The following is a 17,790-nucleotide window of genomic DNA, read 5'->3' as shown; positions in this document are numbered from 1 at the left end:
GCAAGCAGATACTTCCAGTAGCGGGTTTACCGTGTCGGGGCCCTAAGCAGTAAGAATTGATGAGGCCCTCTGTACATGATTTCCGGGGGTGCTCGGCATCCGTCTTTGATTATGTAACATTTCAACTTAAATTTTGTTTGGGCCCCCGCAATTGCTTACTTTGCTTACCGTTAAAATCGCCACTGAGTACTTCATCTTCGTCGCATTGATTCTCATTCCAATTCTTGCTGCTTCGCGTTTGAGTAGTGTGTACGCCTCACACAGCTTCACTGTTGTCCTGCCGATGATGTCGATGTCATACGCGAAGCCAAGAAATTGGATAGACCGATAGAGGATCGTGCCACGGATGTCGTTGTTTAGCCCCGCGCTTCGAATGACACCTTCCAGGGCGATGTTGAAGAGTAGACAGGAGAGTCCGTAACCTTGACTCAGACCCCTGTGAGATTCGAACGATTCCGACGTCAAGTTCGACACTCTCACCTTGCACTGCACCCCGTTCATGGTGGCCTCTAACAGCCGGATCAACTTCCCAGGGAAGTGGTACCGCTGCATGATGCTCCATGATGCTGCGGGTATGGCGAACGATAAGTATATCTTGCCAAATGCTACGGTTCCGAACTCTCCGCTGGAGCCATCATAAAGATTTATGCCAGTTTTCACCGGTTAGAAGCAATCGAAAGCTCTACTGCTCTGCTGAAAGTTTACTAAAATAAAGAGTAGAGAAGCAGCAACACCGTAAACCGCGTGTGTGCATCGGTGAAAAGCTCGTAAACTGGATCGCTTAAATTATATTTATCATTTATAGTGGTTTTATTTAGTTTACAGATACGAATGTATGTCTAATTCCTTCTTGCTTTGTCGTTTTGTTTTAGCTTCATTTCATTTGCCCATTCTCCGTTGTACGCCAGTGGGGGGGGGAGCGCCGAGGGACGTTCACTTCCATTGCTATCCTCGAGAGCGCGCGCAACGGTATGGATTTTCCGTTTTGTTCTAGTGTTTCTTTGTTTTTTTTTTGTTTTTTTTTGTTTTTTTTTGTTTTTTGCTACATTAATTTATTAGTATGCGTGGTCCTTTCATTTAAAAAAATCAATCATCCCAAACGCGACACGCTCTACCCCCAAAGTACGATAGAGAACCAGACCAGACGTCATGCGTGACGGAGGCGCCACAAATCACACACGGCACGGTGCAAATCAATCAACGGAGGGAATGGAAAAAAGACGATTCCTCCGGTCCGGTTTAGACCATCACGGCGAGTGAATGTGCTGTTACAACTAACTCCTACCATTACTACTACCTATCTGATGCCTCGCCACTGCAGGATGCTCTGAGATGAGTGCTCACACCGACCGCCAGGTTAAATTGGTCTCAATCGCTGCCTTGCTAAAAACAGAAAGTTTCGCTTGCGGGTGAGTTTTGGCTCCGGTTCGTCTAGTTGCACTAATTGCAAAAAACTTTGTGAGCTGTTTGCTCGCTCTGAATGCTCTCTGTGAATTAATTCTATTGTTAGCGGCCGAATTTGTTTGCTGATGGGGGTGTGCACGGGTAAAAGCGCTCGGAGCGGGGCGATTGAAATGACATCACATACGCGGGAACTAATCACACCTTACCCTAGAGCCTGCAAACGTTCTACATCTGCTTCTACAAACAACCATTGCCACGCGACACCGAGCCGAACGCAAGTAAATAGTGGGTAACCCCTTCCAGCCAGCTACCGGGCAGGGTGCAAATTAACGTTAATGGAGCACGTGGGAAACCCCCACAGCTTTCTTTCCTTCCCCAGGTGGGAGGAGGTGGTAATGTTTTTTTAGTCGTACTCGTGAGACGATTCTCGCTTGCTGATTAAATTCTCGCGTTCCTCTTCGTGCGACTCTACCATGGTTGTACCGGACGCAGCATTTGCAGATGGTTGCGATCGGTTAGTGATCTTGCTGATACCCTCACTCAGTCCGGACTGCGTCAAACTACGTGTGTGTGAGTAAAAAAACAAAGTGACAATGAATTTCGAAGATTCAAAAAAATAAACCCAGCAACAGTTGGCGAGAAACTTACATCTCGACCTCGCCATCATCGTCATCGTCATCCAGATCCTCGCCGTGCAGCGAAAAGTAGGGATGCTGCGACACGGGCCGGAACTTGTATCCGGTCAGCACGAAGAACACGTAGGTGGCCATCTCCTTGAACATTTCATCCAGCCAGGCGTACTGGAATGCGACCGTAATCTACAAAGAAAATGGAACTCAATCGTTATTTTGCAAACAGACATAGCGTAAATTGAAGTGTTTTTTTTAATGTGCAAATTTGCATTGTTATTTCCATTCTTCAAATCGAGTTATATCGACGTGGCGAAATAAAATGCTTAGGAAATCAAGGGTTTACTTTGCACCTAAAGCATACTTTGCGTTTCGAAATGCAGTTTTGTGGTTTTCACAGAAGTACATCAAGTCGTATAGCTTTACGCATGAATTGATCTACGTGTTCCGTAGATACGAAATTCGATTCAAGTCTGTCTTTCATTGAGATCAACGTCAAATTGAATATTGAAATAAATAGGAAAAGAGGACTACTTTGCCATTAGCTTTCATGCTTTCCAGTGAAACACTTTCCTAGACAACCGTTTCGTGCTTTCTAATGAAACGTGCAAAATTCATTCGTCTAGTTGAGTATTTAAAAAAAAAGGCATACGGAATTCTAGTAGCAACAGGCTTGGGACGAAAAAAGTAACGATCAGGGATTTAAGGTCCATCCAATTGACATGTTTTGCTAAAACACAACATTCAAATAGTATAATAACAACGAAAACATTTTAAAAACATGAATACAGGTATGCCCCGATATACGCCATTCTCGATATACGCGATATTCTAAGTTTGTCAGTTCTTTTAGCAAATTGTACTACAAAATGCAAAATAAATTCCATTTTGGTTAAATTTTAAATCCCATTTTAAAAGGTAGAATATGGTAATCATCAGCTGGAAACAGGTCAAATAATTAATTGAGTGGTTAAAACTTACGACTTCAAGCTAAATTAAACTAAACTTTCCCTGAATATTTTCACTGAAAATTCCCTGAAATTTTCTAAATACGAGATATGCTATTGCCTCCAGTCCGCATTAATAGCTATCGGAAAAACCTGTACATCATTTGGTGCACAAACGGTATTTGTCTTTACAACTTTTGACTCATGTACGAAGGTCCAATATCATCAATATTCTATTGAGTTCAAAATTAACATCGTTTCCTAATTCTGCATCTATCTATACATATCAGATTACAAAACTTATCGACAACCCTATTCCCCATTATGTGTTATCTAACGGAAAGAGCTATTAATTGGCTAGGAAATCAAAAAGACTCCATGAATCGGTACATTTCGTGTTGGATAACGATTTGAAGAAAAGGGTCATGTCGTGTATAGATATGTCATATTGTATTTAATTGTTATGGTTTAAAAAATTGGCAAAGAGTGTCAAATAATAACGAAAGTCATTTCAAAACAACCTTATGTTTACAGATTAAAAAAGGTTCAACACACCGAGATAAGACGGCTATTGTATAATCTGAGATAAACATCACGGAAATATATAAATACTGAAATACAACAGCAAAATCTCGTTTCATCATTGCACGATGGTACCATATTATTAGGCCTAATTGAATGATGAATAATTGAATTGATGAAGAAGCAGGAAAATCACGATCAATTGATTCGAATAAAAGCTGGGAATTTGTATTTTACATTTTTGAAAGAAAATTTGAGTTCCAATCCTGAAAAAAGGATACCAAAAAATTATCGAATCTTGCAATTCAATTCGATCATAATACCAATCAAAGAAGCGAAAAACAGAGTCGCAATACAAATTCAATGACATTTTTTGCAATTAATGGGAAAATGCAATATTTTTCCCATGATACAAACATTCAGGTATTCCCCAATATACGCTATAATGCGAAGCAATAGCTATAATGCGGCAATATTATCGTATGTCAAATTTCGAGGTTTTCAGTCAAATTATGGCAAATTTTCATATAATTTTGCAGGAAGCGATAGGTTTTAGTTATTTTATCTGATTTTAACTGAAGATTACAAGAAGGATCAGGTGAGTTATTTCGTCGCAACTGGTACTGGAAGTAGACATAATTGCACAGAGAAACTATAAATCAGGCATATTATTTTAACGCATATTTTTTTACGCATATTATTTTAAAACCCAGTGAAGCAAATACTTTTCGAACATTTAGCCTTTTGTTGTGAAATATTCAGCTAGACAAATACTTTTTCGTTTCCACGAATCGATTCTAACTCGTCATTTTCGACATCGAAGGTCTAATTCGACATCGAAGGTTTGGAAATGGATCGAGGACAAATTTAAGAAGAAAAAAATGTTACTTAAAATGAATCAGTTTTCTGCAATGAACACTTTTGATCAAATACACTTTAAAATTAATAAACGAAAAGCATTAAAATAAAAATAAAACATAACTTTAGCATAAATTGAATGTTCCTATCAGCTACGGAGAAATGGCTTAAGTTTTGGCTTATGTTCGAATTTTGTGAGCGTATTGCAAAAAAAAAACATATCCGAGAATTGGCTTGAAGTTTTGACGGCTAAAGCAATTTTTTCCCTACTAGCCTTTCAAAAAGGAGAAACATTTTAAAACAGCAATCTGGAAAACAACTTGATTTTAAAACAACTTATCGTGGAAAAAGGAAAAACGACGAAAACGTAATGAAAAAAAAATAATATGAGTGAAAATGAAAACTATCCGTTGGGGTTAGATACAGTGTTTTTCATGGTTTCTCATAGCTGTGGGATACTTTCTTGATTCTTACTTATGGGAACTTTATATGATAAGAGTTGGACGCTATTGCACCCTTTTTGGACAGACTTTTTGAAATTTCCTATTGGATTTGTCCGAAAAGGGTGCTATAGAGTCAAATTCCTTTCACATAAAGTTCATTTCGTGTAAGAAAGAGTCATGAAAGTATCCCACAAGTATGAGAACCCTGGAAAACCCTAGAATGCTGCAAGTGTCAACAAGTCGTATCGTATCGTCGTATCATAAATCACAAACCTCTAATGCTTGCATCAGTTGGTAGGAAACAAAAAACCAATCTTCCACCGGCTTGCGCTGCACCTTACCTTGAGCAGAATTACAATGATGCGCGTAAAGTAGATGTAGCACACGATCATGATGTAGAACTGGCGGAACAGCTTCAGCTTGCGCAGGTTGATCGCCGCCTTGCCGTCCGTGCCGGCCGCCTCCTGGAGGTGCCGGATCGACCAGACGACCGGGAACAGGATGGCGCCACAGCACAGCAGATCGACCAGCATGAAAATGTTCCGCCAGGTACCGTACTCCTTGTCGCCCTCGTCGCTCTCGGCAATGATGATCTCGGCCACGTTAGCCAGCACCTGCAGCGGAATGACGATCATGAACAGCTTCTTGTCCTTGTCCGCCAGTATGTGCTTGATGAACGTCCAACCGGTGCCGATCAGCACGATCGTGATGATTAGCACCGCTCCCTTGAGGCTGCGGAGAATAAAAAGAAAAGAAATAAAGCGCACAAAGCGTATCGGATGAATGTCCTGCTCTCCTCTACCGACGCCCGCACACGGCTTACAGATGGGTAATGTAGTAAAGTATGGCCCACGCTTCCACGTGCTCGCCCTGCACCTCGATAAAGTGGAAGTTGATCGCGTGGAACATCAGCGACAGCGACTTGAGAAACACCAGCACCCCCATCAGATAGTGGATCTTGAACAGCGGATGCTTGCTCTTGCGCAGTATAAACACCCAGAACAGACCGGACAGGAAGAACAGCACCGACATCATGAAGTACAGGGCCGGCAGCGGCATCTCGCCCGCGGACAGATAGTTGCCACTGTTCTTCTCCTCGATGTCGACGTTAAAGTTCAGCTCGTACAGACTGTTCGGCGCGTAGTTCGGGCAGCTGTGGAAGTACAGATTGTACAGCCCTTCTTCCTGCTTGGTGGCGACGTAAATGGCAAACTGAAAGATAGGAGTGCAACAGATGTGAGTACGGTGTACGGTGGCACAGTTTCACCCACGCTCACTCACATTGAAGCTGTAGTACTTGAACATATCGTCCGCCTTCACCTCGAGCGGCAGTGTTAGCTTGCTGCAGACGGTCGCCGCACTGCCGCCGTCGATGGCCGCCGCGCCCGGCGCAAAATCGTCCGACTCGGGCACGTGGTAGGCGGACCGGCGGCGCCGCTGCATGTACACCATCTTCGAGTCGCTGGCCTCGGCAAACGATTGGCGCTTGGAGCGCAGGGCCGGCACACCGCTCCGATCCTTGTACAGGTGAATGTTCTGCCAATCCTTGGAACAGCTGACGTGCACGCTGCCGGTCAGACGAGAATGGGGAGGGAGAATGGTTTTAAGGATATGTTCCCTTGCGGCAAAAAACAGCTTCGCCCTTGAATCTACTCACACATTCTGCTTGAGGTCCATCTTGAAGAACACGATCGGTCCGTTACTCTGTACCGCGACCGGTTCGGTCAGTATGCATTTGTCTTGGTGCGAGTCCAGGTACGGGTTCATCGAATCGGACATGGTTTTGTCCAACGAAAGGCCAAACTGGAACAAGTAAACCGGGACGGGAGCAACCCACAGGCCAATAAGTAAATCGTTCAAAAAGGGGCACACGGTTACGCCACCCGCTTGCGCTATCGCTTACCATGTTTTCCTCCGTGCCCGGATCGACGCGAAAGTGGGACACCCGCACGTCGAGCACTCCGCCGGCGTAAAACCCGAACGTGCTGAGCAAGATGTACCGGCGGAAATCATCCTACCAAAACCATGGTTCGATGCCACGGAGAAGAGAGGAATGGATTAGCGTACGGCCTTGCTGCGCGAGCCTGCGGCCACTCAAACTTACCCGCACTTCCAGGTGGTGCCGTCGGGCGACGGCGGCCGACACGAGCAGTGCAACGATCAGTGCCGCCGCCGACCGCAGCGGTCCGGTCCACCTCCGGCTCATCCTTCTCCCGGACTGGCGGCGTGCAGTTTAGCTCGGTGCCGTACGCGCCTTGACCCTGTCTTCTACCTACAACGAGGACAAAAACGCCAATCAGACACCAGCGGGAAAGGGCACTGCGTTCCCACCGCAGCACTGTGTCGGTCGCCTGTCCCTACCTTATGCCTGCTTCCCGTTGACCAGCGGTAGCGCAACTTTATCGACCCAGCGCACCCTCCCCCAGCAAGCGCTCGTGCCAGCTCGGAAAAATGATGACAAAGTTCCGTCGACCCTTTGCGCTGTTTTCACTGCGGGGCGACCAGTATAAACACAACCAAACAGTGAAAATCGTACGCTGACGTGCGTGTTGACATATCGCCTGCTATCAACGCGCTGTGAGCTAGCTTGACGGAAGGTGAGCGGTGAGCAGTAGTGAGGTGAGAAAAAGGTACAGCGCGGCACAGCAGTCACGCCACGGTCACACTGTGCATGAAAATCAAACAAATGGAACAGAATTTAATTAAATTGGTCTGATTTGAACTATTTTAATTTGTTTGCTAGTAGAAACCATCCCCTTGCTCCCGCTTCATTTGATGATGCATTTTGTGTTCTCCTCACACTGTCTCACGCTGTAATGCTACAACTCACGGGTGTGTAGGTTCTGTTCGCATGGTACGTACGTCAGACCGGCATGTTTGTGCGCGGCATTGCACCATTTTTCCTTGCTGTTACTAACCGTTGAGGGTGTACACATTAATTCCTCTTTTCTTATCACCGTCACAACTCCGTCCACTGAAGCACATTATTAGCTGCAAAATCACACTACGACCACACATTGGGTGTGATTCAGCTGACGAATGTCTTGTCATGCATTGTTAACCTTCATCTTTATAACCACCTACACGGGTATGTTTTACATTTTAAGTTATTGATCAGCCGTGCCGGCGAACTCGTTCGACGAGAAACATTCGTCGCTCTTGAGTGGACAGGGTTGTACCACTAGGTTGGCCAGTACAAATCTATACGGTTTTCTAATTTTTGATCTAGAGGGCTATGAGTGAAAATGAGCGTCGAAGCGAACGTTCCCAGGAACGAACGAGTTCGCCGGTACGGCTGAATATCTTACAGGGTTTCACACTTTATCTCAAGACCGCGGGACCCCTTCCCGAATCTGTCTTAGCCAAAGCCAAGACTGCGGTATGATGCTTGAAATCGTTGATGATACCTGAAAACGTTGATGATACCTGAATTCATCGGATGCAATGCTAGTATGTGTAAATATGAATTAAAGCAAAATCATTGAAACGTCAATAAATTAAAATTTGATGGACCAAAAGGCACAAAAGAGATAATGCATTGAAATTATATAAAAAAGGTGATTTCTTTTTTTTTAGGAAATTCCTAATTTTTGCTTATATTCAAATTCTGTGCACGCATTTTCAATGCATTTCATCGTCTGGCGCTTTGATGCCTACTGCGATTTCGGATACCCGTTTCGATGGATTTTAGCTAGCAGACTTCTGTAACAATAAGCATATTTCAAAAAGCAATCGAGACAAGTTTCTCGACTCGACTCCAATCGAGAAAAAGAAAAGAATAAGCCCCACTGACTTGAATGCATAGAAAAACATGTTTCATTGCAGCAAAAAACACGCCAAAAATTTACAATTTTTTTTAAAATATTTTTTAAAATTGTATTTCAAATTGTAACCCTTACTTCTATAACTATGAACTATACACGGGTAGGTCATAAATTTTGAATGGGATGTTGCTCTTCTCCGAAATTAAACGCTGTATATCTTGTAAATTTCCGAAAGCAGCCTTCCTTTATGTTCAGTTTCATTCGTGTTTCCCTTTTCCACGTTCAGCTCTGTTTATTTTTGTACAGATTTTCTCAAAAATAGCCTTTCATTAGGTTAATGTTTCTTTCGTGTTTAACCAATTGCGTCAGATCTACCGTTGCTTGAAATTTGAAATCATGAATCGATTTCTGTTTGAAATAAAAAAATAAAAAAAAACGTTGCAAAGGAAACCACACAACGCATGATACATACTTTGATTAAATCTTTATTATCATTGTTTTCTGGTTTGTCTTATCAGCTCATATGGTACTCATTCACACAGTTGTCCAGTTCGATTCACTCACAGCACATTTAAAAGCATATTTATGTGTATATGTATACGGAAAGGACACATCACGGACACAGCAGGTGCTGGTGCTTCGCATGCTAGTTTTTTGCTCTGTTTGGTTTGCTTTGGTTTGTTAATATGCTGTAACACGTTTCTTTTGCACATCGACACACAATTTTCTTCGTTTTTTGCTATATGCTCTTTTACCTCTCCTAGCTTTAGACACCGTTTTCTAGAGCGATATGCATACCGCGGATAGGCTGGCAGAGCAGCAACATCACACATATTTTGCTTTATCTTCGCTTTTTCCACTTGCACTATTTTTGTGTGTGTATGTGTGGGTGTTTTGGGTGGGATGGGATAGAGGGAAAAATTAGACCTACATACAGTGTTTCGTTTTTTTGGTTTCACTTGTTTTTGTTACACATTGCCTTAACCCTACAAGTGAGCAAAAAGGGCCCACACCTGGATAGTCTTAGTTTAGCAAATACGTTTAGCAGGGTTTCTGGTTACCCTGAACGGCAAATAAACCCCAATACTGCATCCGAGGATGTGTGCAAATACTGTACCGTACCGACAAAGGAATGCATGAAATACACCACCTACTCTACCCGTTCCCGGCTTATGGCTAAACGCTTAAACATAGTGATTGGAAATGCTGCACTCAGGATGGGTAACGCGCGTTGTAACTCAACCTAACCTGCTAAGCAAACGAACCTGGGACTTTGCCTAACACGATCGCCCATTGGCCAGCTTCGTGCACCACACTAAACATGTACGATTATGTCATTGCGAATGTTTGACTAGACTCGTCGATGCACGCCAGATGCACCCTTATTATAGCACTATCACCCCAGTTTGGGGAGTTTTTGGAACTGATATTTAATACGAGAGGCTTACATCTATGTCTTTTAGTGAATGGCCAATTCAGTTTTTCAAACAAAACCTATGGGACGTGAACGGTGCAAACTGTTTGTGCATGGTTAGAAGCATTGCTGCAAAATGTCATGAGCATCACGAGATATTCACCAACGAACATATTCGTAGTAGCTTGATGCTCATTGCTGATACTCAATGAAAGGGCATGCGAGTGCTTGAGTCAACCGCGATACTTTGACTGACAAGCTGAGCTTAATGCTGTCACAAGCATAATCATTTCTGGCTGTGAACAGTGCTGCCAAATGCCACTGTTTCCGTCACCAACAGTCATGACTGAAACGAAGCTCAAATCAGCTCACGTGCACAACTGAGATGATCAGAGGTGAGACTCAAACAGTTGGTGGACCAATCACATGCTTGATGACATTTGGTTTAGCACCTAACTCTTGATCACTCACTTGGTCACGACATTTTCTGTCGGTGATAATCACAATATTCTTGGAATATACTTGGCATATGGTCGCGAGCGACAAAAAGAGCATACTTTCTCGTTCTGTTTGACCCAACAGACAATCAAAGCAGATTCGCACTCGCACGCACCGCATACCTCCCATTACTATCGTGATTATCATCGACAGAAAATGTCGCGACCAAGTGACTGACCAAGAGATGGTTGCACACAATGTCACCAAGCATGTGATGGTCGCAACAGCTGTTTGAGTCTCACCTCTGATCATCACAATAGAGCACGTGACGCTGACATTATTTTGTTTCAGCCGGAATTTGTCATGACTATGTCAGCGACATTTTTGCAGAACTGATCACAGTGAAAAAAAGTCATGTCATAGTGACTGACCAAGCGTTGGTCGCAAAAATGTCACGAAGCATGCATTTATCTCACCAACCGTTTTGAGTATCGCCTCTGATTATCACAATTCAGTACGTGACGCTGACGTGGATTTTGTTTCAGTCAATTTTTGTATGACATTGTCAGTGACATTTTGCAGCACTGTTTAGGCCTCGTCTTAGCAGCCACGCCAGCCCACACAAACGATCAGGAAATTGCAATAGGTCAATAAGGGGGGTCCCTTAAGGTAGGGAATGGGCATAAGCACATGGGGAATGCTTGTCCAAAATTTCCTCTACAATTCAGAGAATAAAATAATAATAATACTTTTCAAAACAAAAAAGAGTAAAAAAAAGATCGGTTTCCTTCGCAAAAGCTGCAGTGAAAGGTGGATGGAGGGGGGGGGGGGATTTTATGATATGCTTCTAATAGGTGTTCCCGAAGCGGAACCCACCGCCCCCGTTGGCGTCGGTGGTGAATAGATCGGTGCGGCAGGCGACGAACCCGCCGCTGCCGGTTGATGGTGGTACTCGCGTGGCCGCAGGACCGTGCTGCTGCTACTACTGCCGGTAGCGTGGCCGGGCGCGACGGTCGCACAATTGCCGGTGCTGCCCGCCGCGGCCGGTTTGAGCTGGCGTATCTCCGGGAACAGCTCCAGCATGAGCGTTTCGAGCAGATCGTAAAACAGCTGCTTGTTGTAGAGCGAGTTCTGGAGCACCTCGAACAGCTTGAGCGCACCCTGGCGCGCGTTCTGCGCCCCGATCAGGCTGCACAGCAGCTCCGGTATGTTGTCCTGCAGCAGGGATCGGGCCGCGTTCATGATCATCTCGCGCTCGTCCTCGGTACGCTCGGCGGACGGCAGGAGCCGGACGCCGTCCGCCTGCAGCGTGCCGCCGCCCGGCCAGAGGCTGCGCAGGACGGCACTGGCGTACGCGTGCAGCATCGGCTCGTCGAACAGGGCGGCGATCGATTCGCGCAGCTGCCGGTTGATCGTCTGCCCGTACGTGATCTGCACGAACGAGATGAGGCTCTTGCGCAGCCAGCGAAACACGCCGCCGAGATCGAATATCTCGCCGAGCAGCCCGTACAGCGGCTCGGCAATCGAGTCGCGCAGCTCCATCGCGACGGCGGCACCGTCGGTGGGCGGGGAGGCGCCGGACGAGCTGGGGCCGGACGGTGCGGGACCACCCTCCAGATACAGTGACACCTGGTCGGCGTCTTCCGGAGTGAAGTCGGGATGGTGGTCGGTGCCGCCACCGCCGCCACTGCCAAACGGGCGCTCGCCGCCAGCACCACCACCGCTCCCGACATGCCAGAGCTGCTCCAGCTTGTCGCTGTTGCTGCGGAAGATGGTGGCAAGCGAAAACTTAGAAGTCTGCTTCTTCGACGGCGACGGGTTGCCGGTCAGCACGCCCTGCTTCAGCCGGTCCGAGCTCGGGCTGAGGAACTCGTACACCGCCTCGCTCTGGTTCAGGTGGTCGTCCTCGAGGATGAAGCTGAGATAGCGCTGGACCTGCGCCTTGGCCTTCTCCAGCAGAGCCCGATCGTTCTTGAGCAGGAACAGCTTGAACGCGTTGTTCGAGGGCAGATCGAGTTGGCGCAGCTCCACGCACATCGGGCGCAGCTTGCGGTGTAGGGCGTGGAACTGGGTGAGCGACCGCACCACCACCCACCCGGTCGAGATCGTGTCGGTCGCCTCGAGTGCCGTCGTGACGGTGGTGTCGTCCCGCCCGCCACTACCACCGCTGCCGTAGTCATTCATCTCGTCCACCTGCACCACGATCATAAACTGGGGCGGCTCCCGGTCGTCGGAAAAGTCGACGCTCTCGACGATCGCCCGCCAGCTGCCGAGATACTCGCCCCAGACGGCGGTGCGCAGCAGGTGCGACTCGAGTTGGCGGCGCTCGCCCCGCAGCCACTCGATCTCCCGCTCCAGCATCAGCAGCAGCTTCGAGTCGGGCTTGAGCGATTGCTTCAGCGCTTCCAGCGCCTGCTGCTTATTCGCCAACTTCTCGTCCAGCCGGTCCAGCTTGTTGCGCGCGTACTGCGAATGGTTGCTCAGATCGGCCAGGGCCGGATCGGTGGCACCCTCGCCGCCGCCCCCGTTCGCCGTGCTGCCCGTCGAGCTTTCCTGGCTCTCCTGGCTGTCCTGACTGGTGGCGTGCTGCAGCATCAGCTCGTTCTCGAGCCCGCCGCATCCACCGCCGCTGACGCCGCTTGTACCGCTCGACGCGATCAGCTCCTTAAACTCGTCCTGCGTCAGCGACCGCTTCAGCCGGCCGTACTCGTCGCTCAGCAGGAACGGCCGGTAGTATTTCTGCTCGAGCAGCGCCAGACACTCACGCTGCACCTCGTAGAACACGTCCGGGCCGCCGACGTCCCCGACCAGGAACGCCTCCATGCGCTTGCGCGTCGCTTTGTCGAGCGGGATCTCCGAGCTGGGTGCCCGCACGTACGTGTAGAAAATCTCCGCCCCGAGCTGGTGCCAGGCGGAGCGGGCCGCCCGGCGCAGCTCCTCCACCGTCGTGTAGTACCCGACCAGGCTGGCCGCGTTGAGCGGCTCGAGGAATGCGGTGAGCGCGCGGCGACCCCCGACCGTGGACAGAATGTCGGCGAGCGACAGGTCCACATCGTTGCTCACGCATCCCTCCCAGCCGAGCCGCGCCAGACACTGTTCGCACTGGCTTTTCGCGTACGACAGCTGCTGGATGTAGCGCTTCAGGCGCTGGGTGGCGGCCGCCGGCTCCCCATCACCACCGCTGGCACCACCGTTGTCGGCCGACCCGCCCGTGTCGGCGCCATCACAGGCCGCCATCGCGAAGCCGCCCCGGGTCCGCTGCATCGTTTGCATTGCCGTCGCCTGCCGGATGTCGCTCACGATGCTCGCCCGTATCGACTGCAGTTCCTCGACCGTCTGCGTCATGTCGATGATGCGCAGAAAGTCCTCGAAGTTGGCCGCGTACTCGTGGCTGCGCTTCTGGATCGCGACCGCGACCAGCCGCGTCTCGATGCACTCCACGATCTGCTGGTTGATGAAGTCGGGCGCGGTCAGGTAGTGGATCGCCGGGTGCAGCACCCGGTAGGCGAGCACCTCGCTCAGCAGATCCTTCACCGGGGAGAGCGAGTAGCCGCGCGGTAGCAGAAAGATGACCAGTATCTCGCCAATCTTCTTGAGAAAGTCGAGCTCCTTCTCGGTCGACGCGAGGTAGGAGGCGGTCACGACGGGATCGGCTTGTTCGCCCGTAGCCTCCGCTGGCCCACCCTCACGCTTAGTCCCGCCGTTCGCGGCCGCCGCCGTTTGCCGGCGGATCTTTTGCAGATGCAGCGTCACCTTCGCAACAAAGTCGCAAGCGATCAGCTTCGGTGCGTCGATGCGGGCGGCCCGCTCGTGCAGCTTCTCAATGCTGAGCCAGATGTCCTCGCGCAGCAGCTCGACGATGCGGCGCGGGTTCGCGACCACCAGCTCTAGGGCCGGCCCGACCAGATCGCGCATCGCGTTGTCGATGATCTGCTGCAGCAGCCCGTCGACCGTGCGCCCGAAGATGATCGGCAGCTGGGGCTGGCCGGACCCGCCTGTCGATCCACCGGTGCCGCCCGCCGAACGGCCCCCCTGGTGGCGGGAGATCCCGGGCGAGGATCCGGGCGTACCGTTGCCAAACAGCGGCGAGCTGGGCGAGAAAATTCAAATCGAGCGTTAGTGGGGTTTGTGCATCACAGGGTGTCGTAAAGGGAGGAACGCGCATCGTCTTACCGTGTGGCATTGTACAGGACATTCGCTTGCTGGTCTTCCCCTTGGTCGACGTACGAGACCGGTTCACGGTTGGTTAGCTTGTAGTGCACATAGATGGTGCCAAACACCGCTGCAGAAAGGGGGAACGAACGACCAAGATTACCTTTTTCTTTTTCTTCCTGACCAACCACTCCACAGCCGTGCCAGACTTACCGACAGCAATCAGCACCAACGAGTAGAGGACGAACAGCAGAAAGTAAAGGAAAATGGGCGAGTACACGCACACGGCACAGAGGACAGCTGCTATCGCACCGATCCAGTACTGTACCCTCATGCCGGAAGGTCACGCCTGCACAGAAGCCACTGGCGGCTGGTGCGCTTACACCTGGAACACTGTTTTTGATGGATTTTTTTTTTCGCGTACCCACAAATATTGGTACGCGCTTCGCACACTAGCCACCCACCACCCTCCTTTCACCCAGGCAACCACTGCCGCACGAAGCGCTGTTTGGGAAAGGACATTGAGCGGGTTTGACCAACGGGAATAGGGGAAAGTTTCTGCTTACGCCCTCGTGATCGCGTGCGCCACCCGCAACATATTGCGGGGACCTCAATTTTCCAGACCTGTAGCTATGCGTGCGTGTACTTGCGTGTGTGTGTTTCTATTTACCGTATGCACCCGCAAGCATACGCACCGAACGACGAACCGATGCACGGCGGACAGCGGACACTGCGACGGATTTACGCACGAACCGATGCGCGAGTCTAGTGGCACCGTGCCAGCAGGGAAAACATCTTACTTCTGGCACGACCACACGATTTTCCGCCACGGTTGGATGTGGTCGGATTCGGGGAACAACAGGGCGTGTAGCGTAGCGATTGTTTACCGACGTTGTGTCAGGCGAAGCAGGCCAGACAAAACAACAAACCATACCAGCTGTCAAGCTGTCGCCCCTCATGCGTACATATGGAAAATTGGGGCAAAATGGACCGGCGGATGCCGGTTTATCGATTTCTGCCAAGGTGTTATAAATGACAAGGTGAAGTTGTTCAGAGCAAAATGACATTTCTCGACATGACATTTCTCTTCCGGGGGCTCCGGTATAAAAATCGGGGAGAGGTGGTGCGGGGTAATGAAATTTGTATGCAGAGAGTGAAAGATGTCCCCCACAATGTCGCCCAGCAAAAGCGATAAAAATCAACCTTCTAAATACATTATCCTTGATTTCTACGGATAATTATCTAAGAAATGTCAAAATGACTGTAATGTCCTCCAGCATGTGCTGGACAATTTTTCTGATTGGTGTTGCCTCAATGGTCTCCGTTTATGTCCTCAAAAATGCTCTGTCATATCGTTTGGTCGTTCATCCCACAAAGTTCTCTGGAACTACTACATTTGTGGCTCTCAACTTGTTCGCGTCTCATCATTGAAAGATCTCGGTGTATGGTTGGACGAAAAATTACTGTTTAATGTACATGTCGAATTCGTCTTAAAAAAAGCCAACAAAGCTCTTGGATTAATCCTTCGTTTAGCATGCGAAATAAGAGATCCAATGTGCCTTAAGTCCTTATACTGCTGTTGGGTCCGTCCCACTCTTGAATACGCTGCAGTCGTTTGGTCTCCACCCGGTATCACTGCCATGGCTAGGCTAGAGAAAGTCCAACGCAAATTTACCCGTATTGCCATTCGTCGCTTCCTTCCCAATCAATCTTCTATTCCTCCATATCATGTCCGTTGTCGCCTGCTTAGTCTGGAACCTATCCAAGCCAGACATTCTATCATCCAGTCCCTTTTTGTTGCCAATCTTCTCTCCTCTGACCTCGATTCCCCATCTCTCCTGTCGCGTATACCCTTTTATGTTCCGTCTCGACCCTTACGCCCGAGAGCTCCCCTCTACATTGAATTTCGCCGAACCCGTTACGGCCAAAATGACCCACTCCTACGAGCGTTAGCCACCTTCAATGACCACTCCGATCTCTTCGACTACCATATCCCACCCTCCCGTTTCCGCTCCCTCCTTCGCAACACTATCACCCTTCCCACTCCATAATTCGTTAACCCGTACATTCCTTCCTCTCCTTAGTTTTTAAGCAACATATTGTTAAGCCTTTGGCGGACAATTTAATTAAACAAATAAATAAATAAATAAATAAAAATCATTTAAAAATTATAAAATTCTCTGATTTACTAGGAATTCACATGAAACCAATCAATTTATCACTAGTAGAATATGTTTTGAATCCATAACAATAGATTTAACAATTGTCTTTTATCAAAACTGAAGTAAAAAAATATCACTAGACACTATATCTTTGCATGCCGAGAAGATTTCTCTCACCGAAAATGCTGTCAGACGCTGTCAAAACATGCTGTCACCTTTTTGTCAGCTGCAGTCTCGGTGTATGTAGAAACGCTCACATACGACTATTTCGACTTACGCCTTGCTTTAACCCAAGTGCCACAAATCCACTAAACGACCACTAAACGCCTTCTAAACGACTCAAGCTCTCTACCTAAACGGAATATAGAAATACTTCGTTTAGCAGACGGCAAACGACTCATGCATTCTAAAAATAGCAAAAAAGTTGATGGCGTTATCTGTTGGTGGGATACCCCAACCAGTGGAGCTTCATCGCTTGGAGGAGAGCTTTCTCATTTCCTCTGTACTGTTGTATGGTTTTGCATTGAAGTTATGCATCGCTAGAACTAGAACGGCGATACAATTGTTTAAATACTAAACTCCAACCGAAACCACCAGCACTGAAGCAAGTGAGATTTGAGTAATGGTCGTTGGTGTTGATACCCACGTATCTGACCACACGACCATTTATATAGATTTTTGCTCAGAAAGTTAGAAGGCTACCCAAGTGCCACAAATCCACTAAACGACCACTAAACGGCTTCTAAACGACTCAAGTTCTCTACCTAAACGGAATATAGAAAGACTTCGTTTAGCAGACGGCAAACGACTCATGCATTCTAAAAATAGCAAAAAAGCTGGTGACGCTCTCTGTTGGTGGGATACCCCAACCAGTTGAGCTTCATCGCTTGGAGGAGAGCTTTCTAATTTCCTCTGTACTATTGTATGGTTTCGCATTGAAGTTATGCATCGCTAGAACTAGAACGGCGATACAATTGTTTAAATACTAAACTCCAATGGAAACCACCAGCACTGAAGCAAGTGAGATTTGAGTAATGATCGTTGGTGTTGATACCCA

The 17,790-nt window shown here is 48.1% G+C and overlaps 2 protein-coding genes across 2 annotated transcripts; both read right to left on the bottom strand.

The window, feature by feature from the left end:
- Window positions 1-749: 749 nt before the first annotated feature.
- LOC1277427 (protein GPR107) lies at window positions 750-7,404 on the bottom strand. Its single transcript, XM_316891.6, has 9 exons — window positions 7,165-7,404; window positions 6,908-7,075; window positions 6,707-6,817; window positions 6,461-6,606; window positions 6,085-6,370; window positions 5,627-6,015; window positions 5,145-5,535; window positions 2,053-2,222; window positions 750-1,964 (listed from the first exon to the last, which is right to left on the bottom strand). Exons 2-9 carry the CDS (start codon window positions 7,007-7,009, stop codon window positions 1,808-1,810), a joined length of 1,752 nt encoding a protein of 583 aa, XP_316891.5. The 5' UTR covers window positions 7,010-7,075; window positions 7,165-7,404; the 3' UTR covers window positions 750-1,807.
- A 1,632-nt stretch (window positions 7,405-9,036) lies between these two features.
- On the bottom strand, window positions 9,037-15,508 carry LOC1277426 (sorting nexin-25). Its single transcript, XM_061649797.1, has 4 exons — window positions 15,138-15,508; window positions 14,785-15,075; window positions 14,593-14,701; window positions 9,037-14,509 (listed from the first exon to the last, which is right to left on the bottom strand). Exons 2-4 carry the CDS (start codon window positions 14,903-14,905, stop codon window positions 11,254-11,256), a joined length of 3,486 nt encoding a protein of 1,161 aa, XP_061505781.1. The 5' UTR covers window positions 14,906-15,075; window positions 15,138-15,508; the 3' UTR covers window positions 9,037-11,253.
- Between the last annotated feature and the right edge of the window lie 2,282 nt (window positions 15,509-17,790).

Source organism: Anopheles gambiae, chromosome X, assembly GCF_943734735.2.
Source record: "Anopheles gambiae chromosome X, idAnoGambNW_F1_1, whole genome shotgun sequence".
NCBI lineage: Eukaryota > Metazoa > Arthropoda > Insecta > Diptera > Culicidae > Anopheles > Anopheles gambiae.
This window is presented reverse-complemented; position numbering and strand designations above follow the sequence as displayed.